Source organism: Corvus hawaiiensis, chromosome Z (assembly GCF_020740725.1).
Source record: "Corvus hawaiiensis isolate bCorHaw1 chromosome Z, bCorHaw1.pri.cur, whole genome shotgun sequence".
In the NCBI taxonomy this organism is placed as follows: Eukaryota; Metazoa; Chordata; class Aves; order Passeriformes; family Corvidae; genus Corvus; species Corvus hawaiiensis.
This window is the reverse complement of record NC_063255.1, coordinates 12427964-12452648: the sequence shown is the minus strand read 5'-3', so window position 1 is coordinate 12452648 and position 24685 is coordinate 12427964. Positions and strand designations below refer to the sequence as shown.

General features: G+C 45.6%; 1 protein-coding gene and 1 long non-coding RNA gene across 4 annotated transcripts; one reads left to right on the top strand and one right to left on the bottom strand.

The window, feature by feature from the left end:
* Nucleotides 1-297: 297 nt before the first annotated feature.
* On the top strand, nt 298-13306 carry LOC125320226. The gene is made up of 3 exons (XR_007201059.1): nt 298-3479; nt 5223-5290; nt 8245-13306. It is a non-coding gene; the product is annotated as an uncharacterized LOC125320226 (long non-coding RNA).
* Nucleotides 3481-23903, bottom strand: GDNF (glial cell derived neurotrophic factor). 3 transcript variants are annotated; one of them, XM_048292332.1, is made up of 3 exons: nt 23816-23903; nt 22337-22534; nt 3481-6361 (listed from the first exon to the last, which is right to left on the bottom strand). In XM_048292332.1, the coding sequence occupies exons 2-3, from the start codon at nt 22506-22508 to the stop codon at nt 5877-5879; spliced, it is 657 nt and encodes a 218-aa protein (XP_048148289.1). In that variant the 5' UTR covers nt 22509-22534; nt 23816-23903; the 3' UTR covers nt 3481-5876. The 3 variants fall into 3 exon arrangements, with proteins under 3 accessions (XP_048148289.1, XP_048148290.1, XP_048148291.1); XM_048292333.1 differs by having other exon boundaries at nt 22436-22534; XM_048292334.1 differs by lacking the exon at nt 23816-23903 and having other exon boundaries at nt 15685-22431.
* Between the last annotated feature and the right edge of the window lie 782 nt (nt 23904-24685).

The following is a 24685-nucleotide window of genomic DNA, read 5'->3' as shown; positions in this document are numbered from 1 at the left end:
GAAGGCTCCAGGGACACCTTAGAGCAGTCTTCCTGTACCTAAAGGGTACCTAAAGGCTTACAGAAAAGGTGAAGAGGGACTTTCTATGATTGCATGTAGTGATAAGAAAAGGTGGAATGACTTCAAACTGAAAGATGGTAGACTTAGGCTTGATATTAATTTAACTATTCTTAACTGTGGGGGTGGTGAGGCCCTGGCACAGCCTGCCCAGAGAAGCTGTGGATGCCCCATCCCTGTGAGTGTTCAAGGCCATTTTGGATGGGGCTCTGGATGGGTCTAGTGGGAAGTGTCCCTGCCCATGGCAGAAGGGTTGAAAGGAGGTTATCTTTAAGGTCTCTTCCAACCCGAACTATTCTATGATGCCATAAAAGAAAAGTAGAAAGAGTAGGAGGATTTTACAAGGGTACGGTTTTTCTATTTGTATGTGAATATTGCTAAGAAAGTAACCAGCTTTGGTACGCTTATTTAGACTCCTACAAAACTGGAGAAACTGCACAACAGTCAATGGAGTAGCACTGCTGAGGACGCTGGTGGCTTTAGTCCTGCCAGGACCACATGGAGATAAGGTGTGCAAGTCTGGACCAGGGACTGATATTTGTGCCTTTCCTGAGGTGACAGAGAAGGAAGCTTTCCTCATCTGGTGTGCCAGCAGACAGAAAAATGAAGGTTTGGTGCAGAGGGAGGAAACCTGCACGTGTGGCAGAGCTCAGATTGCTGTCAAAAAGCTGGAGAAGTTGCAGACAAAACATCAGCTCTTTGGATAATTACAGAAGCCCTTTGAAGCCTTCAAAAGCCCATTGTGTTTTTCTTCACTTATGAGTGAGAATTTTGGGGGAAAGTAAATAAAATGCTGCAGTTTCAAAGTGAAAAAACCAATGGCAAGTGAAGATGTCTCAGCGTTGACCTTGAGCACTGGTGCTTAGTGCCTGACAAAGGAAACTTCCCTACATCAAGTTGAGCTGAGCACCGTGTTTCACTCACTGGCTGCTGCAGCAGCTTGTCTGAAAGTCAATGGGATTAATGCTGCTGAAATATATGGTTTATTTAGCTATTCTTACTGACCCATGAACATACCTACTGTATAATTTATTGGAATGTTAGGAGTTCAGTCCTGTGATGTTTGTGATAGAAAATCTTCACTTTGAGCCAGTGGGAAATTTTGTTAGGGTGAGGAGTGCAGGCCTGGCCTCTGCTTTGCCTTTTTTCTTTTGCATTGCAACACAATTAACCTTTTCATTAGAAGAGCTCTGTTCCAAATAAGCAAACTTCTCAATGTGTATTACTGAACCATTTCAAGCTGTCTCTTGCTTTGAAACAAAACATCTTTGTTCCAGCCATGCATGACATTTGAAGACCTATTTATACAGTGTGTCAGCTCCATTTGTTTTCTTCATCCTGATGTTTTCCTCTGTATTTTTAGTTACCCCTCCAGATTGCAATGAGTGAGGTTGCTTCTGGTTTCCTCCTGTGCTGCTCCAGACTGAGGCACTGACTCGCTTTGTCCTTTCTCCACTTTTGTGGGCAGAGGTGAAACAACCCAAAATCAGACACAATTCTGCTTATTTCATCCTCTTTGTACTGAGACCAGCAGCACCAGGCTGCTGTGGGGTGGAGAGATAGCAGAAGGACCTGCTGTTAATGACAGTTTCTCTCCTGATATCCTGCCTGTGGGATGCACATAGCTGCAATCCCTTCTGCTGGAGGGGACTCACTGAGGGACAGACTTCCACACTGCATCAGTAAATTAGCCCTTCTTGCAAAATACCTGCTTTTTCCTTAGACATTCATCATTTGTCCTAAGTCTCTAACCAGTAATTCCTGTTTGGCAGCACAATGCTAACTGATCGAAGAAAATCCACCAAAAATTGAAAAAGAAAAAAAAATGTATCAAGATATTGAGTAATAAAGCTTTTAACATCCTGATTTTAATATTGACTAAGTGTAAATAATTATGGTGTTTGCCTCATTCTCTCCCTTGTAAAAAATTTATCTGTCTTGGGACATGTCTTATCTTCCAGAAGGGATCCAGGGTAGTGCTGTCCCTGCTACTCAAGCAGCAACATAATGTCTAGCCCAGTACTGGCACTACCTATGAAATGAAAGTCTAATTCCTTCTTGAAATCCTTTGCACAACGTACCAGCTGAAGGTTTCAAGCTGCTTTAACACATGCAGGGTGTCAGGACACTACTGCAAGCCTCACTTTAACCAGAAAAGGAGCTGAAGGTGCCAGCCCAGCAGTGGTGAGCATGGAGTTGCAGTAGCAGAGCCTCATCTGCTCTCTCCAATATTGTTGTCACTGAGAAGGTTGGGGAAGAAGGGTGAAATAGCTCCATGCAAGCAACACTGTTCCTGCCAGGTACTTCGTGCCTCACTCAAAGCCACTGATAAGACCAAGAAAGGCATCTGCATTGACCTTCTGCATCCCCATCCATATAATAGCAGACAGAAGGGCTGTAAGAACAGAGATTAAACTTCAGAGCACCTCACAGCTGTGTTTTATGTAGACACTCCTTCCAATTCCTGGGAAAGTGCACGATCTCCTCTGGATGTGGAACTGCAGGTCATTTCCATGCCAAATACTTAATGTGTCCAGCTTTTGCATGTGATGGATGGGCTTCTGCTGCAAGAAGTGGAGGCATTGGCATGTGAGGAGGAATGCCTTCAATACCACGTGCTTCAAAAGCCAGGCTTGCGAGCTTTGCCGTGCGTTCCAGCAGCTGGGGTAGAGCTGCGTGCATGGTCCCTGCCAGCACAAATGAAACCAAGGCATCCATATGCTGTGCATTAGGTGTGTTTGATCTCCTGATCTCTGGGTTGCTGCTCCGATACTCCTTCTTCCTCTCTGTAACAGTCTGAGGAGTACAGAGCGCAGTGTTGAAACTTGTAAGTCTGTGTGTGTTTATAGGCTCTGTGATGGGAACTGCAAAGCTTAACACAAAACAGTTGAGAAAATGTTGCTGGCCACAGCCACAAAACCTGTCCTCATCTGTTCCGTGATGGGGTGGAAAAGAAAACTCCTCAAGTTTAATTTTCCTGATTAAAGATGAAGGAAAAAGAACTGCCAAAGTGGATGGAATTTAGTCCAATTGATGTGACACCTGGATTAGCAAAGAAAAATGCAATCTCCTCTGTGTGCAGGAATTGTGGCCATGCATGGCAAGACCGCCACAAAGACACTGCAGCCCTGCATGGACAAGGGACAGCTTCCGTAACCACAGGCTTGAAGCCTGCCCCTGTGTGGATTACTGTCACTGCTCAGCACACATTTTCAAGTCAGTTATTGCAGTGACTCAGTTGTGTGTCACTAAGAAGCTACAGACACCTCTGATCCACATTAAAGGTGGTGGTGAGATAGGAGAGGATGGCTCCACTTCATAGAAGATTTGCTGGCTCCACGGCATTGTCTCATGCAGATTGGGAAACTGGGCAACACTGTAACTTGGAAATTATACAATGGGGAAGCACAAGCAACAACCAGGTAACAATAGAAATGAATTTTATTTTGTAAAAAGTTATAAAATGAATATTGTACAAAAATAAAGTCTGTAGAGAACTTTGGTTGATTAACACAAATGACTGAGACATATAATTGCAGGTGAAGTAAAAAAATCCAGAGAAGCACACTCCTGTCTTCAGTAAGGTCTAAAAACTAAAAAAAACCAAAAAAACAAATTTAAAAAAAAAAAAATCACAAACTTTACCCTTTTGTATTTTGAACACAGAGATTCGCTTTGGTTGCAGCCTCTTCAAGCTGCGCAGAAAATGCTTTGAGGCAAGTTTTCATCAGCTGGAGCAAGGGAAAGCACAGCTCTGAGCGCTGTCACAACTCAGCCACTCGGCAGTGCAGCTGACCCTCCGCCTGGCAGGCATTCGGTGCCCACATCGTGCCAGTGTGGTGGCATCACCACCCCTGTGCAGCATGGCAGGCATGGTGTCCCCATGGCAGTGTGAGAACAGAACCTGCAGGTGGTTGTCCAGGGCTGTCCTCCCTCCGCCCAGGAAAGCGGCGGCAGTCGGGGATGAATTACATGCCATACACCTGGTACAACTTTCTATGCCTGTTCGGGACTTTTTTGACCTCTAGACCCTTCTTCAGTGGTGCCCCAAGAGGCCCAGGGCAAAATGAGCATGGAGAGCCATTACATGCATGAGATAAAAGGTTGGACCATTGTTTTCAATAGGGATTTTTTTTTCATGTTGCTTTTGTGGGAGTTGATGCTTCACTGGTTGTCAGGTATGTCTAGTGACCTGCACTCCTGCTCCTTTGGGAAAAATGTCTCCAGAATGAGAGCTTGTGTTAGCGGTCACGTATGAACACCTTTGCTGTACAACCTCCCTCCTCCTAAGGAAACTTGGACTGTTCTGCTGCACGGGTATGATCCTGTAATGTTTCAGCAAATTATACAAAACACTCTGGTTATTTAACACAACTGTTTACTTGCAGGCTATATTAAATCCAGGGCTAACTAGTTAGAGGGATTTAACCTCTTCTATACGGAAGTACGGAAGGAAAAGCTTAAATAAATATAACTAGAAATTATAAGGCTAAATGTGATTATTTTCCATTTGTCAATAGTTATATGAGGTCATTTGGCATAAAGTGTGAGAAAACAAATGTGGCTACATTTAAAATATGACTAAAATTAGTTTTTCTAACAAATTGCTAATGTTGAGCCAAGTCCTGTGACCCTCACTCATCCAGAGCCATTGCTGCTCCTGCACATGTATGACTGCAGTAATTTTCAAAAGGCTTAGTGAACTGGAATAAGGGCTGCAGGCTTCGGCACTACCTTTTGTGAACATAATCAAGATTTTGTTTAAAAGAAAAAAAGGTAAAGTAAGTGATTTTTTGCATTCAAGTTAACACTTTCAATCAAAAGCATGGACCGTTGTTCCCAACGTCTTTGTCTCTCTATATCCCCAAGCGCCATCTGCTTTGGCACCTTTGAAAGACACTTTAATAAATAAGGAGACTCATTACTGAACTGTAATAAATAACAATAACTTAATCTCAATAAATATCTTCTGTATACTTATGTCTCTGAAGGGATGCATTGCATCAAGTAGTCTCTCTCAATCACAATGACCAAATAGAAATGTAGTTATGCAAGTGACGTTAGTCCTTTGTAAACCTAAAGAAATGCATTTTGTGTAGGCTGGGCTTGTTACTTCTCTTACTATGCTAGGAAGAAGTGCTTAAAAACTCAACTTGTTTTCACAGGTAGCAGAAGAACAAAGTCCTGCACTCATTTTGAAGAAACACAAGATGGAAATAACCAAACTTAGCCAGTAAGCAGAACTGTTTTGCTTCATGAGAACTTGAGCTTGGTCATTTTGATATTTGCCCAATATCATCTTACTTGCAAGGGTAACCTTATAGCTTAGGAGTTGTCCTAAGCACTTGGGAACTGCCCTCCAGTGAGCAGTAGCACAATGTGTCTTTCAGTAGAGCTGAGGGCACAGGGGATTAGTAAGGTACTCCTAAGCTACTTCTTAGCTAAGCTTCTTGGTATAACTGGTATGTCATGGCATAACTACAACACAGCATGGTATGGCAGGGTTGTGTTTTTAAGCACGTTCCTCATGGATTGAGTCTCACTGATGGTGGACTGAGTCAAACAGGAAAGGTAGCGTGCACATCATCCATCCATCGTCATCTCCACCTGAGCTTTTATCTAAATCCCCATAGGACGTCAGAAGTCTCCACCCTTCTACTCTGCCGCATGCCTCCTTATCCCCAGGTTCTCATGGCTCCTCATTCTGTGTTCTTGGTCCTTTTTCCTCCACTTGGAGCAGACACTGCCCTAGGAACCTTGGTCCCTCTCTTTGCAGCGCAGCAGGAATGGAAAACTGGTGCCGCCTCAGCATGCAGCTGTCAGACGCATCCACACCTTTTTGCGGAATGTTTTTTCAGTATGTGGTAAACCAGGTTATCATCCAAAAAGGACAGGTCATCATCAAAGGCTGTGGGTCTGCAACAGGCTTGCCTCACTTTGTCGGTGACCAGTTTTTTCTTTTTGGTTAAGTTTTTTAAAATTTTGTCATAGGTGGTCTCAGCTGCATCACAAGATCCACTGCAATACCGGAAAATTAGCTCTTCTTTGGTTTCATATCCCAAATCCAAGTCGGTCACATTTAAATGTATTTCTGTTAAGACACATCCTCGATTTTTGCCCTTTTGATTTCTCCTTCCTTTTCTGTTGGAATTCTCTATGTTTGTGGCTGCATTTTGACGGTTTCTCTCCCTCCTAGAAAAAATTGGAGTCTGTTTATCTGGTGACCTCCTCAGTCTTTTAATAGTGGCTTGAATAAAGTCCACTACCTCATCAAACTGATCTGGATAATCCTCTGGCATATTAGCTGTTTGGGAAAGAGAGAAAAGGCTTTGTCATACATCAGTTATCATGAAGTTTGTCATTCACAGCTCAAAAATATTATGCACATGCAAGCTTTTCTGTCCATCACTTCAGAACACATGCCCAGGACCCTTAGAAATCAAGGAGAATTTGAAATGGTTTAGATAATCATGGAAACTCATTTGGGGAAAGATAAGTGAGACATATTTGTATTTCTGTGCGTGTCTGCTGATGCTTGGTAGCATTTCAGCACATTTTTTAATAATTGAATGAGCCCTGTGAAAACAGAGGGAAGGAAAAGCACGTCATGGTACCAATATTAGTTAATAGGTAGCTGAAGCCACTGTAAAGAGGTTATACAGACTCTTCCCAGCAAAGCAGCAATAGGAAGAGGTTTCTTTAAAGCAATTTTGTGATTATAATTGTTAATTATTTTCTTTTCACACCAGCAGCAGTTAGTATTGCCAAAGCCACCTATCAATAAGGTTTTTGGGCATGACAGAAGGAGGATTTCCTGGGGTACCAGGCTGAGATATTATTTCTGGCTGAATGCCTGGGTTTTTAATGCTTCTGTGGGTAATTATTTTCATAGCTTTTGAAAAATTTCTCATGTAAGTGTTTTGTATCACAAGATGCTGATTAGACTAGATGCTGAGTAGAAACAGGTCTGAATAGAAGTATTATGTTAATGGGCAGTGGAAATATTATTAATGCATTTTCCCTTCAAGAAGATTTAATTTTTAATCTATTTAATTTATCACCTAATATATATTCTATCATTGATAAATTATTCAAGTAAATTATATGATGAAATCAAAGAAGTGTTTTGATACTAACAGAATGAACCTCTTCAAGAAGGGTGAAATTAAATGTGTTCTGAAATGGTCCTAAATTTTGCCATTTCTTCATGATTTGGGAAAAAAATTGCATTTTGAAATCCTTAAATTTCCCATGGACTAAATCCCTCAGAATTACCTGCTTTAGTGAACACAGAGAACTAAAGGGGGTCAGGCTGTCAGGACCCTGTGTGTAGGTGCCCTTACACCACATTATTAATGACTGTATCTTAAACATAAAAACTACGTTGCAATATTGAGGGGGTTTTTTGTATTAATTGGCCAAAAATTAAGAGTTCTTCCTTTTCAGTAAGTCCTAAGAGAATGCTTCTTTCTGTACTTAACTCCTAACAACTTAACTTGTAACAGACCAGTGTCACCCCAGCCCTGCACATGTGGGAAATCCATCTCCAATACTGCTACAAATATTGTGGGTAGAGCAAACTTTGGGTGAGGCAATATCCAGTGCAGTGCACCTGGTCAGAGGCTGGTACCTTCAGTAAGCAACAGAGGCTCCCACTCAGTGAGGTGCTGAGATAGGAACAGCTCCTTAGGCAAAGGCTCAGCAACACATTTCCCTAAGGAGCACAGTAAGACAGGAATCCCAATGGGAGACCAGGCAGCACAGGTACCCAGTTCACACAGGGTAGCATGGACTCTGTTAACAGGAGAGAGGAAGGCATGAGGCTGTCCCTCACTGCCTAGCAAGAGTGCACGCTCATATCCTCAGCAGAAGCACCAAATACAGAGGAGATGGGGGTCAGCAGAATCCTAACTCTGTCAGTACAAAAACCTGCTGAAACAGAGTGCATCTGCATATAAGGAGGAACAGGGACTGCTGCCACATCCTAGAGGCCTCCCTCCAAGATAAAACAGTGATGGATCAGAAGTATGTATTTTTTGGTGGATTGATCCAGCAAAAAAGTTTAGACTAGTGAAAGAGTAGTGGAGGCTGGAAATCTCCATATAATGAGGGTGATACGAGGCAAGCAGGATGCAATAAACTGTAGAGTTTGGAGATGAAAAAAGTGAATTACACTTTGTTTTACAGATATCCATGCTAAAGACAACAGTGTCACAGGCCAGTGACTGTCAAAGACATGAAGGAAGGATGGCTGCTATCTATACAGCTATGTGGAACCTGAACAAGGCAGGACCCTGCACCCAGCCCCATATTCTGGTGATACCAAAGGTCAGTACACCTTTCTTGCACTCCTCTGTCTCTGTAGCAGAGATACCCACTGTGAGCCATACCTGCTGGAGGGGGCTGCTAGGATGGCACATCCATTGGATGTACCACCCAGCCCTGTTGAAGAACAGGCTGGTCTGCCTACTCCATACAAATATTGCTCTACTGAGCAAGAACCAGGTCCAGGCGATACGTGGGCTCTGTTCCTTTAAAGCAACAAAGGCTAGACACGTTTCTAGATTCAGTTAAAAAAGATGACCCACATGGAGCTCACATAACCCCCATTGCTGAAGTATAAACTTGGCCCTGACACAGACACAGACAGAAAGTAGTTGGCAGATTGGTTTGGGATTGAGTAGTTTCTAGATTTCTTACACAGAAACTAGGTTTCTTAGTCTATAACCAAATAAGAGAAGGATGTAGCCCTGAGAAGATGGCTCTAGAAGTGCCATTCTCCATTCTGACCTTCAGCTTCCCCCCCCACATACTACTGTGACTACCCCAGCCCACACCTCTTCCATGTATTCCTAGTCCAACCCTCGTACCAACATTATGATGCAATGAGACCCTGGCTATGGAGAGTGAAACACAACCATAGGGAAACATATGATGTCTTAACAAAATTAATGCAGTGATCAAACATCAGGAAGGGGACAGGAGACAATTACAGGGAAAGCCAACCTATATGCAGAGATTCTTGTTTGCAGCCTTCAGCCTCATACTTATCTCAAGCCTGGTACACTGTCAGCGCAGTGAGAGTGTAAGTGTCCCTGTCCTAAGAAGGGAGAAACAAAACCGTGGATTCCCCAAAGAGATAACAATTCGAGTGGGCACATCATTTTTAAATGGCTTGCAACTGAGGGGCAAAAATACTCTCTACCCCTGTGAGAGTGCTACATGCAGGAATCTACCAATACCAATCAGACAGCTACAGGGTTCAAGCATTGTTCTGCCAACTATAACCTGGAGGGTCATAGATAAGAGGAGGGAAGGCCCACGTGCTAAAAGCACATGCTGAGGTCTATCCTGCTTCATGTATGATTCCTACCCCAGCCGCACCAGGGCAGGTTATGCCACTGGGAGCCTTCTGTGCTGCGCGTGGCCTGTGAGATTTCAGGTTGAGGAAACACACCACTGAAGAGGCCCATGCAATGCTGCTGATGCCGACATGTGCTGTCAACCCTGCAGAAGGTGGGAGCAGCAGGGCAAAAAGTAGATCAAGTAATCAGACCAACAGCATATCCAAGTAGAAAAGTCCTACCTACACACACAGACTAGCTGCACCCAGAATTTGGGGCCACTAGCAGCATGACTGATCCTGCTAATCTCACTAAGGCTCTAACACGAACCGTGCAAGAAGTGTTCCAACTGTCTAATGGAGCTGGGGATCCCTGCTCTGTTCATCACCTGCTGCGGCACCAGGATATTCTTGGGAAATTCACTGGGAGGAATGCCAGCACTATCAGTAAGATGAATTCTAATTTCCTGTCTCCAGCGTGGAGTTTCCCTTCAGCCAGGGAATTGGAAACTATCCCTTGCAGACATCCAAATCTACCAGTAAGACTCCTGCAGTGATCCCCAATATTTGGAGATTACATCACATGAGGAGATAAAAGGCAAGTGAATGATAATAGGAAACTGGTGGAAAGAGTGGTCACAGAGCTCCCCTTGACAAAATGTGCTCTTGATCCTGGTCGGTGTCTGCCCACCTAAAATACACGTGCTGTTACGGGCTATATGGGTACACCAATCAACACGATGGCAGCTGCATTACTGAACTACTCAGTAACACCTTGCAAGTTTCTGTAAGCAACACTCCCCTCTGCCTGTGGATCCCCAAACTGGTCATGAGCAGGGCATCAATGTTCTTTTGGCAGCTTCCAATGCACTGCCAAGGTATCCCAAGTTTGCTTCCATAATTTAACAGTTTTAGGGATAGGTCCAATCCCTGCAATCAGCTAATTTTCTGCTGCTTGATGGATTAGATTAGAGCCATCAGTGTGACTACAAGCAGTCTCTAGGAATGTGGGTCACAGGGGTCTGGAGGAAAGATTAACAACCAGGAGTGAAGGGAGGCTTGTCACCTTGTGCTGAGATGCCGTCATGGCTCAGTAGGGATATTCAGCTGTCCAATAAGTATGGGTGTGAAGACCTAGAGCCTTAAACAAAATGCTACGAAAAACTGCTGAAATAGGACCCAGAGCAATCAAGTGGAAACACCAGCACTGACACCAGGCATGATGGGTTGAAACAAGGCACTAGAGGTAAGTGCTAAAGAAGCTACCACCAGACATCATACATGAATGAGCAATAACCACTGACCAAGCACTAAACTCTGTAAAAGGCTAATAGACAGAAGGGAAGGTGGAGAAGACTGACTGCAGGATGTCCCCATCCTGATAGGCACTTGGTAGATGTGCTCCAGGGATGCTGAGACTTCTCTGCACCACAGACACCACATGCTGAGCACTTGTTTGGTCCCTGCTCTGTTGTAAGTTCTGCTGGGGACAACTGGGGTGCTAAGCTGAGCTGTGGCCAGGGAACATCACCACATTCATAGGGGCTGCCTTAGCATGGAGACATGGTTTGTGAACTGAATAAAGCCCTTTGATAGAGGTGTACTTTGTTACCCTTCTGTCTGCAACTTGTTGAGAAAATGTTTATAGTCTCACAGCATCTTTGCTTATCTCATACTGCATGGACTGTGCTGACTTGATTGTGCAGCAGACAGAGTTTGCTGGGGGGATTTCACACCCCTGGGAGAAGCAGATACACATTTTGCATGTGTGTGTATGTGTGCTTCATTTACACATACACAGACACAAATACGACTAATTATACACACACACACACATTTTTTCAAAACAAACTAGTTTACTGAAAACACTTGTCTTCTGGTGGGAAAGCTGAGAGAACAAACACATGACAGATGCCTGTCATGTTGTGCAATGTGCCAGCAGAAAATGGTTGGATACTGTGGCATTAAAGCAGCAAAGATCTCTGAGCAGTAGTTCCTGGTCCCAAGCCCCAGGGTGTAAAGGAATTAGAATTTAAAAATTGAAAGACATCCAGGACAGTACAGGACAGGATGGGACAGGATAGGATAGCCCAGAGCAGCATGTGTTCAATATAGGTTTGCAAAGGTTGTCTCGCACCTGTGATGCATCTCAAAACAGGTGTTCCCCAAAGGAAAAGAACGTATGTCCCGGAAAAGTAAAATCTTCCCTCAGGGAACACAGGGTCTCTGTGTGTCTTGTTCAGAGTGTGGGAGAAAGGCTCACAGACCCCACTGGATGCATGTGATAGGCTGAGCCCCACTGCTTAAGCTATGGTGCTGTGGTCTCTCACAAGACCAGTGTGAAGTCATGAGGTTTTGTTTGGGTTTTTTGTCACAATTCTCAAAGCTGTTTCCTGACTGTCCAGCTCCCTGAGGAAGTCCCTTGGAGGCAGTCTGTGTGCAGGCACCTGTAGGTGTTTATGCACACCTCTGTCCAGCACCCCTCCAGCAGGAGCCTGGGGTAGGCAGCAGGGCTTATAGGAACTGCATCCGCCATAAGTGTCCTGCTCCACTCAGCTCATTCCTGCAGCTCTTTTCCATGCTCCTTCTTTCACTACTGTGCCAAGGACCTGACCACCCAGGTGGGAACAGGCAGAGCATTTTCCTATGGTTGCAACAAGAGCAAGAGTCTGTTTTCTAGGGCCAGAGAATCAAGAATGCTGGGTGTAGATGACAGTCCATGTGCTAGTCTGCCTCTGGGCACCTTCTCTGTCTCCCTTGTCCAGCTGAACAAAGGCTCTTGATTGCTGAGGATTCTCTCACATGACCAGAAAAATGAATAAAAAAGCAAAGAAGGAAAGAATGAAATGTCACGAGACAGAGAAAAATAGGAATCTAGCAGAAGGTTCAGGCTGGGAGCAGAGTTGGTGAACACCTTCACCAGAGGGAGAGAGACTAACTTAAAATACCAATTTAAAACCCAACCCAAACAAAAAAAAACCAACACAAGAATATTTGCACCATCTGCTTGCTGTTTGCTTGTTTTCTGAACATTTAGGGCACAGTCAGATCATAGCTTTGACCCAGCCTCCTAGGTTTGGAACACCCCTCTGTATTGCAAACTGAAATTCTTGCCTCACTGATGTTGTCTGGAACCTGAAGTTTTGACCTGCCTGTCCCCAAGCATGGTCTCCGTCCCCTGGGCACAAGAAGAGCTGGCAGCATGTATGAGTACAGGATCCTGCAGCCAATCAGCCATGGCACTTCCCATTAGCCCCTGAAGAAATTCAGTCCTGAGTTCTGCTTTGGGCGTGCAGGCAAATGTGCTTTCCTACAGGCATCTTCCCCACTGCAACCCCCCAGAACCTGTCCTTGCATTTCTATTTAATTAGAGACACCACATGACACCAGGACTGGGATCTGATCCCTGCACTTTTTAGAAGAATGAATTACACAGTGTTCTGATAGATTTCTACATGAAACAGGTCTAAATGGATACTCAAACCAAACTCGTCCCATTCGTGAAAAAACAGCCTCCATTTAGTAAAAATGGACAATTTATTTCTGTCTTTTCAAATGTGATTGCAATTATATTTTGTAAATCTATTCATTTGATTGCACTATCAGCAGATTCATTTTAAAGTAGTCCTCCACATGCAATGGCAGCAACCCAGCATGGTAAAGCAAGAAATTCTCAGCTTGTACCTGACCACAAACTGATGGTTTGGATCTTCAATTTTTGAGAAAAAAATCCAGTTACTTCTTTTTGTACCTTTAAAAGACTAACTACAGTTTCTTCTGACCATGCTGTCTCTTATAGCATACAAGAAAAGCTTAAATCCTGTATATCGCAAAATAATAATTTATATAGGTGGTGTTGCCTTAGGTTTTAACTTTCATACTTTTCAAATCCTGCACTGCTTAGTGTGTAACTCTGAAGTTTCTTGTAGCCTGTTAACTTCTGCTCTCTCATGCTAGGTAGACATAACAAATCCCCTCCAGGCCTGCTCTCCAAGAACACTCAGACAGTCCTAGGCCCAAAATATGTAATCCAACATCTTAAGAGGGGTCTGAGCTTGGGAAACTACGTCATTAACTGAAGCTTTAATTGGAGAATTAACCCTGATGTGCTAATGAATCAAACTTACAAAAGTGTGAAGAACTTGTGACCTGCCGTCCATCTTGGGGTCCATCTCAGCAACAGCCTCTGGCTCCCCAGGGGTACCTTTGAAAGCCTTTCAAATAAATACCTACTTTTATTCCCTTATTCTTGTCTAGTCTCTGTTTTTAGGTGGCCTCTCAAGGCGTCAGTGGGTTTTCCTTTTCTTTTTTTCAACTTCATAAAACTTGACATCTTAAGTTGTTTGAAACTGTGCTTTACAGAATAGCTTTCCATACTGATCTCAGAAGAATGTAATCATGTCACTGCCACATAATTTGGCACTTTACATACCCTGAGCTAAAGTGATGTAGCAGAAGTCACAAAAGGTATATTAAACATTATAAAATTAGATTTTGCTTTTAGATTGTATCTTTCTTGCATGCATTTGTGACAGTGTATAGCAATCACATAAAAATATTAGACCAGACACTTAACTAAATTATTTAACCTGAGCACAGTCTTTCAATTACAGAAGTTCAAACAGCAGTATCAGGCCCTCAAGTATGATTTCAGAGTTCTAGGGGTTTAATCCAGCTAACTGTAATGGTAAGCAGTATTTAGAGAATTTAGATCCAGATCTGCATTAGGATTAAATGGCCCCTTTTCAGAAACAGCTCTGGTATTTTAATCTGGGACCTTCATAATCAAAATATTACTTTACTTCATAATCATTATTCAATAATTATTTTTTTATTTAGCTTGCTTTGCAGTACTGTTTTCATGTGCTCATTATAGTGGACATAGCCTATCTGAATACAGAATGCCTCCATCTCACACCACAAAGACATACTTTAGGAGAGATTTGGAACAACTTGCTTGTGGAAGAGCAATCTCATCCAGGTTAAAATTACTAACGTGATGATCATTCTGCTTTGCAAAGTGATGGGGCAGTAGCAGCTGTGATGGGGATAAACCATTTGTTTAACTGAAAATGAAATATTTTGTATAAAAAGACAAAGAGTAGTATATGAAGGCATCTAAGTGAAGGCGGGTGTTAAGAATAGTTATGCTGAAATGTTTTTGGTATTTAAACAATTAAAATACCACCTCTCTGAGGCATAACTTTGCTTTCATGCCTTACATGAAAATCCATGGGACCAAGAGTGAAATGGAAACAAATTGATTGTATCCATTAGGAAATAGAGCATCAAACACACCAGAGTCAGTTTATCTTTAAATGTTTAATACAGTTCTGTATTACTTCAATCCCAGCCCATGCTGTGGCCTCCCCTCAGACTCAGAGAGCCCTTAGAAATGGAGTCTCTCCCTGGTGTCACTTGTCTCTCATCAAGGCAAGTGCTAAATAACCCAGTGGATGATGCCAGGGCCACTCGCACCAGTCAAGTATGATGAGGCAAACCCGGCAGAAGGCCCAGGATTGACCTTCCTGGTGTTCTTGCTCCTAATGGAGCAGTCAAGTTATGTGTTTGTAGCTCACTAGCTAAGCCTGCAGTTTCCCATGTGTTGGTCATAATGACAAATCCACAGAGTCCTTCATATTTTCACTCTGCCATGCTTGGCAGTGCCTCCCCTTCTGTACTTTGCTTGCATTCTTGCAGGTAGAAATGCTGGTTTCCAACAGAGGAAAAACAGGGGGAGACAATAGGGCCACCACAGTTGTTGCCAATGTGGGAAGTCCCTGAGAGCAGGGGGGAACAGCAAGGTCAGATGAACCATGTTAAGCAGAGGAAGTTGCCTCATGAGCTGACCTGCTCACAAGAATTTCTTGTTCTTCACCCAGTCCAGGAAGGCTGCTCACAGGATCTTGCTCAATGATGGGCTGCCCTCCTCTGCCCACCCCCGCCTCTGGCCTCTCTGGGGTGGGCAGAGGTGCACTACCAGTCAAGGAGCAGAGGAGCAACAGGAGGATGTGGTCTTGCCTCTGACACAGAGCTTTGAATCACCAGCTCTGAGCACCATAGAGCATATGGCTTTTCAGCAGTCACACTCAAGATTTTATAGCAGCTCCTGCCGCTGCTGTCAGGAGCCCATCTGCACTAGGACCTTATCCTATGGGGTGGTGGGTACATCAGCACCCTCAGGGCATCCCTTCATCAGAAATTACAGCATGAAGAGAGTAAAAGGGGAAGATAGAAAAAGTGCCAGTGCCCTCCCTGAAGCCAGGAGTGGGGAAGACACGTACCTGTTGTCTCCTCCCTAAGATTGGTACCCTTCCACATCCATACTGTGCTGTGTAAACATCCAGCTTCCCAGTAAAACCTAGGTTTACAATGAGTATTTGGTTAAGCTAGAACCTCAAATCCTGCAAGAGCCTCAGATGAGTATATATGAGCAAGGCCTGAAACCTGCGATCTCTGTTAGCAAGAACACCTGCAGCCAGCTAATAGGCAAGCACACAAGTTTTAAAGGGGGAAATACTGATGGTATTTTCTTCACCATCCCTGGTGCAAAAATGATCCAGCCCAGCCCTCTTACGACATCAGTAAAACCCCACAATGGTAACCCAGCCCCTCCTCAGTAACAGTTCACTGAAGGGAAAGAGCATGCCTAAATCGATAACATAAGCTATTACTGGGCCACCTGTGCTCTTACACAGCCTCTCCCACTGGGTTTTAGGGGAGTCCCCAAGGAACAAAGACATGCAGCAAAGCAGAACGAACATACCCTAAAGAGACCCTAACCCGCTCTCTTCCCTGGGGCAGTGAATGGCAGAGCAGTCTGGGCAAAATCTTGGCTGATGTTTCTTTGTGGCAACCTCTGCTGCTATCAGATTTGATCTGATCTATAAGTAACGCATGATCTTTCACTGTTGCCCTTCCCTACCTTCAATTCAATGAGTTTGCAAAAGGAAAAATATGGAAGGTTTTCATATTGCTGGTTGAAAATTGTTATTATTATAATAATCCATCCCTGGCTCTAGGGCAGGTGCAGGTACTCCACTGCAGAAGGTCTCATGTTGGGAAGTGTGGACTGGCACCTGCCAGATAGTGCTGGCATGTGCTCAGAAGAGCAAGGTCCTTCCTAACTGCTACACTGGATACTGCCTCCTTTCAGAAATTTCCTGACTATTGACTGATTTTGCCAAAGAAATGCTTTGGATGGGAGCAGAGATAGTGCAAATGTTTGTACATAGCTTGTTATTTAAAGAGGACCAGCTTGCCTGTGAAAACGTGGCCACCAGAGAAGATTTAGCATACTGCTCTAGCGCTGCCCAGTCACGACACAGGAAAACAAATACAAGGATTTCAGTGCTTGCTTCTTTTGAAGAATATCCCTGTTCAATAATCTTTAAAATATTTGCATGACTCCCAAAGACTTCAAAGAAATACACCTGCAGGTTTCAGTTTAAGTGCTGTATAATACATACAGCCTAAACTTCTGCTAGGTTATACAAGCGGCTTTATTCCTTTAAAAGAATGCTGGTACATTAAATACCTCACAAAATTAATTTTAAGTCCTTGATCTTAAAACATATTCTAACATGTAATTTGTGTCTTAATATTTTATTTGCAGCTGTCTCAAGTAAATCTTTTTGATCCTATTTTCTTTCTATCTCTTTGTAATCAGGATTGAAATTCCAAGAACCACTGAAATCTTTCCTCTGGTTCACTTTACCAGAGGATATCACTTGATCAGAAACTGAGCTTTGTTTCATAAAAAATGACCACTCCGCAGTGCTAACCACTCTACCAACGCTAATGTGTCAGTGGCCTATTTAGATGTCTGATGATCCTGAACACAGTTCTGCTGCAGTATTTTGTATTCCTTGTTTATTTCTACTTATTAAATTACTACCTCAAAAATATGGGAATCCACAACAAATGTAGTTATGTAGGGTTTGGCCTATGTGCTACAAGTTTTATGTTGCAGTGATAGATGACTAGGCAGTGTGGGGGGGGGGGATGAAAGCTGGATATTTGCACTAGATGTCCATGCCTGAACAGCTGCATTTGCGGCAGGGTGGGATTTGGTGACCCAAATGACTTCTCAAAGTCTTTGTAACTTTAATTATTTTAGAACTGCTTTTTGCAGTACTAACCAGGAACAGTATAATTTACAAAGACATTACAATCTATCAGTCTGAGGATCTTCTGCTAGTGGACAAACAATGCCTCCGCCACTAAATTCAATAACAGTCTGATGAATACTTCACACAACTGAATTCTTCAGCCTTTCAAGGAATGTTTTGAAGCTCTTCATCTGCAAACCCTGAACCCAGGGATTTCTAAAATATACTGAAGAGGCTTATGAAAGATGACCAAGAAAAGTATGTCCAGGTACATTATGTGTCGATAAACACCTGCAAAACATTTAACAGGATCCACAGTTTCACTGGCAATTTTTTGAGCTCCCTAAACTGAAAAACAGCAAAGAAGTAAAACTTTCAGCAAAGGATAAGCCAAAATGAGAATAGAGCCTCATTATCCTGCATTTCAGAACTTTCTTCCTTTAGTCACAGAATGCTCTTCTCTGGAGTATATTCAGTATTTATATGTGAAACTCCAGAGGAATTTGTTTTTAGGGCTACATGCCTCTAGACTTAACCAGATCAACCCTGTTTCCTTCTTTGTCTAGAATTTTGCCCATGAATGGACTCATCTGAATGCTTGGGATTTCTGAATACCTCGATAACCTGCTCATCCCTGTGCAAACAAACTTTAGTGCATGCATGTGCTGGCTCGGGCACCCAGGCACACTTGACCTGACACTGGCAGGATGCAACAGCTGTGCTGGATGCATTGGCTGCGCTGGGTACACAGGGATCAGATGATGCAGGGTGGCACCTGCTCAGTGTGGCTGACACCTCTGTGATGCATTCTTTGTTATGGGTTTACTGTGCAGGGCAGGCCACCTATGCAGCTTCTGGGTGTCTTAGGCTAAAGCACATATGCCACACTGTAGTTGTGCTGAGCAGCAAAGCCTGGACAGAAACATGAGAGTTGTAGTTCATAACACTGAATGGGCCTAATAAATATTGTAGGGAATGAAATGCATTCCGTTGGAAGCATAATTAAATACTGCTTTTGCCATAAAGAGCCCTACAACATCACTATTTTTTCTAGATACTTTCTGTATTAGTTGATAAAATTGCAGCAAAAAGCAGTAACTTAACATCAAATACCTCTTAGCAGGGGTAAGAAGAATTTTTAACAGAGGTATAACACACACATACCATGGTGTGTCACAGCATGTACCAAAGGAGCTCCAGCAATTAATGACCATTCAGTAGCGGTAGAGTAACTCAGACACCCTGATGCAAAAACCCCACCTTTTCCTCTTGCTAGGAGGGAAAATCCCATGGTGAGATGTTTCATTTAATTCTACCTGCTTACCACTCATTCTTAGCAAAGCTTCTCACTTGATCAAGAGAATACATATCATGTCATGAATTTTAGGACATTCCAGTCTTCATGTACCTGTTGATTACATGCATCCAACAGCAAGCTGTTACAAGATGTATTTGCTGGGGACTGTGTATAAGGCAAACAAGTGTTTGGCTCCCTCTGCACTGTCATGCTTCTGAGGCTGCTGACTTAGTATTTAGTTTATAATAATTTGGTTTATATTTGTTCTACTTGCATTTGGTATTTAAGCTAATAGTGTTCTTCCCCCAGAGAATTGTAGCGTAAGAGAAACAAAGAAATGGTTACAAACTCTACTTTTTTTTTTTTTTTTGTGAGTGTGAAATAAGCTATCCCATGAATATTGATGAAAAACACCTACAAATACTGGATTCATCTCTAATGCACTACATTTGTGGTGGATACTCCAGCCTCCAGTCCAATTAAAAATGCAGAAGATTGCAATTGCTAGCACCCTCTGCCATCTCTAATTACTGCCCTGAACAGCAAAGGTCAGCACATTACACCTGATCAGCCCACGAGGTTAGAACCCTGCCTGGAGCCTGGAATGAAGGAAGGTTTCAAGCCAACCTGAAAGGGATGGGGTGACATCAGGTGACTTCAGAGCACTTTGCAGAGAAAGCAATTCCATCAAATGAGAATGCAAAAAGGTGTCAAGGGCCTGGGAAACAGATCTGTGCTCCACCAAGCTGTTCGGCCTGCCCTTAGGAGTGGACTTGATCTCACAATCCTACTAAGACCTGATGCAAGTGGTGTGTGGGACACCCAAATTCTCTGTGGGCACCTTGGAGCAAAATGGCTACTCCCCACTCAGTCTTCACTTGGATTGCTTTAGGGGACAGCAGTGCACCTCTCTCTGAATGCACACAGCACCCAGTCCTGCTCAGGGCCCACACACTGCCCCATGCATATGAGGCAACACAGGTGATGATGGTGCTCCCACCTCTTTGTGAGCTGTCTCCTGCAAAAGCCCTTAGCAAAGCAGTTGACCAACAGCATCCACAGAGATAGGAATACATGGTAGGTTCACCAGCAGACAGCCGGGGAGATGTAAGCACACCTCCATGCTCATGCTACATTGTGCTCTGATGGTGACAGAAGCCTCCAAGTGGACAGGGAAATCTACATGGTGTAGATATCAATTCCTCTTGTGTACTTGGTTCTTTGTCTTTCCTGTGCTGAAGGGTGCATGCCACCAAATTGAGAGAACAAATATGTCAAAGACACTGATGGGAGTGACTTGAGCGAAGTGCTGCTGCAGCAGGAAGGCAGCAATGTGCCTGGGTAGGATCAGCCTCATAGCCTGTTTGCAGACTGTTCTCCACACACTTTTAAATCAAACAGTATAAAAGTGGATCAAAGTATTTCACTGCTCTCTTGCAGTCACCTTTCTGCAGGTCTCCCCTGACTCATCTGAGTTGGCAACATAGGGAAGCGTTTCTAACTTTCAGGCTTGGTTGTTTTGTTAACTGCTGCCATACAAAGATGACAGGAACACTCTGGGTTTTCCTTTATTTCTGACATGGAGAACAGCACTGCTTCCTTTCCCCTTGCAGCCAGGCCCATCTGTTTGTGATACACAGGGTTAAGAGATTGAGACCAAACTATCAGCCCTTTCTCAAATGGATATCCTGGGCAATAACTGGTGACCTAGCTCTGCATGGCTAAGACTATGCCTTACCCTGGAAACAAAGATAATATTGATACTAACACAGCCCAGGTAAAACATAGGTTGTCTTTCTTCCTGCTTCTTGTTTACCCAATCCACAGGAAAGGAAAAAAAAGAGACAATGATGAGAAGTTTTGGATACTAGGAACTGAGAGAATCACTACTGCTGCCTGTCCCCTTGAGCTGCAGAGGAATCAGCCCACCAGGGACCATATTCCCAGAAGGTAGTTTCAAGATAAAAGCAGGCATCATACAAATACTATCACTCTGGAAAGATGGAGCATTAACGGTCTCCCACTCTGTAGCTTCTGCCAGAGCTACAAACTGACTGATACAGCTTTCCCCCTAATGCTCTTACTCCACCAGCACCTCAGCAAGCCTGTACAGAGGGGAAGAACACAGTGACCTGAAAAGCTGGTCACTGCCTTTTGTAGGACAGCACTTATCCGCCACATGGCTCACCATGGAGAAGATCACCATGTGTGATAAACCCATGATCCTGGCAGGCTGGAGTCCTGTTAGGAAACACTTTTGGCCAACCTCCCTGTGTGGATGGCCTGAAAGGATGTCAGGGTCTGCCAGTCTGTGAGCAGCAGGAGCCCAGGATGGGATATGTGGAGGCAGAAGCCTAGGCAAGATTCCAGCAAGGAGGAAACACTAGCAGGAGAAGGAAAGAGAGAAGACTAAATGGGAAAAGACATAGATGTGTGTGTGTGGAAGAGGAGATGAGTGTTTGGGAGGGGTCAAAGTGAAGTCATGGCACATGATTCCATGCTTGGTTCCTCCACACTGCGTTAGCCTGGCTGCTCCCAGAGAAACCAGCGCGGATGCCCGTGACTGGAGCTGTGGCAGGCGCAGGGAAAGGACATGCCTCCAGAAAAGGAGATAGAAATGAATCCCAATTACTGGATACTGTCTGCATCCTGTAACAAGCTAAACAGAGAGGGCTGAGCAAGGGCAAAAGAAGCAACCTTCAAACTGTGTCAGCGCCTCTGCTAAGTGAACGTCTCCACTATTCATGTGAGTATTCTGCCACTTCTTACTGCGTCCTATTACCTCTCTCTTTAAAAAGCCACCAGAGTTAACATAACACTCACATACCATTGTAAAAATCCTGTACCTGCTGTTGTAGGTACAAGACTTATTATTAGCAAGGCATTATTATCTGCCATTTGGATTGTAAACTGTCTTACTGTGAGCTAGTTCATGTGGATTTCTCTGCATCAAGCTCCTAACCCTGCCGCAGCTACTCTTCTGTAAATTTCCATGCGGACACACTAATTTCGAGGTCAGAATCCAAGGAGGATTTAATGAAGCTCAGCAGTACTCCAGGATATGTACTGTGCCTCCCATCACGGAGCCAAGCCTCCATCAGGACTTGCGCCCACTACAGGCAGTGAATAATTGCATTGGCAGGTCTGAGCCGGGAGCGGAGGCTGAGGCAGTGGGGAAGGAGTTTCAGTGCCTGCGCTGCGAGGTGTGTGAACCAGATCCTCCTCTTGGCTCCTCTGCATACAACAAACTTTCCCACCTCCTCATGTTTTTCAACCAGAGGGATCTTAAGGCTACCAAGAAGGCAGGGCTGGAGTGGGCAGGGGTCATTGCCACTGCAGTTGTCAACGCCAAGCTTTGGAGAATGACTAGGTTTGGAGCTGCTTGAGCAAGACCAAAGCCAATGACACTGCCTGTGGAGAAATAGCGGCACAAAGTGGGGGCATCCTTTCCTCATCCTGATGCCCGAGCAAAGGGAAGCAGGTTTAGCAAGACAGACAGCAGTTGCTACAAAGGGGAATATTTCTTACAGTCACTGTGCACAGCATAGGGAGGCAGCAGGCTGATGGGGGAGAGATCATCTTCAGGTCCCTCTACCACTGAAGGGGACCCCTTGGGAGGCGTCTTACCGGTGGGCAGGGGCAAGGTGGAGACCGTGTTGAGCAGCACCACGCAGACAGCCACAACATCCCATAACTTCATCTTAGATCTCCTTCCAACACGGGCCCCTGGCAGATAGGAGAGGCAGGGTTAGGTCCCAGCTGCTGTGCTCCCCCAGTCCTGCCCCCACCCTGTCAGCCCTGAGAAAAAGGCGAGCAGTCTCGCACCCCAGATCAGCCTGGTTCACCCGGGCCAGGCCTGAGGACAGAGGATGGAACAACAACCTGTTCCCAGTGCAGGCAGAGAGAGTAAGGTGGGCTCTCCCCAGCAAGTGAGTGGTGTGGGAGAGGGAGGCACAGGATGGCCTCCAGTCCCTCTGTGCCTGAGAAAGCTGCATTGGGGAATGCAGGCGTGCAGGTCCCAGAAGTCTGTCTCTAGGGACGTGGGAGTGTGACCATGTCCCTGTGCTCACTGGCAGGCGGGTCACCTTGTGCTTCTCCAGCACTTGTTCCTGGGCTGGACCGGGGAGGACTGGGCTGATCTTGGGTGCTGGTCTGTGCGGATTTGATCTGCTACAAGCAAACCTTCATTTCCCTTTCCCTCTCTTCCCCTTTCCTTTCTCTTGCCTCTTTCCTTTCCCTTTTCCATCTTTCTTTTCCCCTTTCTTCTTTCCCCCACTCTTTCCCTTCTCCTATCCAGTCCTCGCTTTCATTTTAATTTTCTCTCTCCTTTTATCTGACCTTTCGTCTTCATTTGTCACCTTTTTCCCCTTATATTCTTCCTTCCCATTCTTCCCCCTTTCACTATTGTCTTCCTCTTTCCCTTTCCCCTCGCTTCAAGATTTCCTTTTTCCTTCCCTTTTCTCCTTCCACTTTCATTTTCCCTTTCCTCTTTGTTTCCATCTCCCTTTAATCTTCCTCTTCTTTTTCCTTCCCTTCCCTTCTCAGTTCCCTTTCCTCGTATTCTTCTCCTCCCCTACTTGCTCTTTCATTCTCTTTATTTTTTTTCACCGATCCTCTATTTTCTCCCTTTCCTTCTCCCCTTCCCTTCCCTTGCCCTTTTTTCTTTTCTCCTCCTCGTCTCCCGGCCGCCCTGCCCGAGGTCTGCCACGGCACGTACCCGCTGCCCTCTGCACGCCGCCCCGGGGTAACAGCTGCCCCCAGCCCGGTTCGGCTTGGCCCGGTGGCGGCACAGGGCAGCGTCCGGCCCGGGAGGCGCAGCCCCGCCGGGGGGAACCGCGGAGATGCCGGTCCAGCGGCGGGGCTTAGGGCGCGGCTGCCGCTCGGTGCGCGCTTTCTCCGCCGGCCGCTGCCTTCGCACCTCGTCGTGTTCAGGGAGCTGCGGGGTGCCCCCGGAGACAGTGCCCGCCCGCCCCGCCCTCCCGTCCGCGCACCCATCCTCGCCCTCACCTCTGAGCTGGTCTCGTCGGACCCGAGATGGACATTAACGCCGTGGAGTCGACCGGCCGGCCGGGCGATGCATGTGGGCAGGTCGGGGTCCGACCGCCGGCACCCTCTTTGCGCAAAGGAGGGGGGAAGGGGGACACACGTATGGAAGAGGGGGTGTAAGGTCGCAGGTCTGGATGGAGGCAGCGGGGAGCCGCCAGCCCAGTCCCCGGCGGCCTCCCCCGCCGCCGCCGCAGGTGCTGTGCCCACGGCAGGAGCGGCGCCGCGGGGGTCTCTGCCCGCCCCGGCCCCGGAGCCGCGCTCAGCAGCGGCGGGAGCGGCCCGAGCCGCGGGGAGCGCCGCCTGGCAGCGGGAGCTGGCGCTAGGTGCTGCGCTTGGGACCCTGCCTGGAAATCTGAGAAAGACACTCCATCAACAACTGCGGGGAGTCAGATGAAGACATCAGCGCTCCTGTAATGCCAGCTGGTCCAGCACTGCCGGGAGCCGCGCACCACTCGGACACGCACACCACGGCGGGGAAAAAAAAAAAAAAAAGAAAAAAAAAAAATGCCACGAAAAAACCCCACCCCAGCGGAGGAAGGAAGGGGAAAACGATTAAAAAAAAAAAAAAAACGAAAACCAAAAAAAACCTAACCACCCCCCCTCAGCCTGCTGTGAGAATCAGAGGCCGGCACTGGGATTTGTAGAGCCGGGCAGCAGCAGCAGCAGTGAGGCTTCCTCCTCCAGAGCGGGGTCCCGTCGCGGCGAAAGCTTAGATCCAAGCGGGAGCGCGGCGGGAAGCTGGGCCGGTGTCGGGAGCGCCCGCTCCGGCTGGGCCTGGGCGGGCCGGGCTCCCCGGGGGCCGGCGGGGCTGGGTGGGGGTGCGGGGCTGGG

Bases quoted from the DNA above. Each gene is read 5' to 3' on its own strand.
- GDNF (XM_048292332.1), bottom strand. From the start codon at position 22,508: ATGAAGTTATGGGATGTTGTGGCTGTCTGCGTGGTGCTGCTCAACACG. The intron at 6,362-22,336 runs GTAAGAAATATT...TTTCCCAAACAG, and splicing joins CTATGCTGTGCACAGTGACT to CTAATATGCCAGAGGATTAT.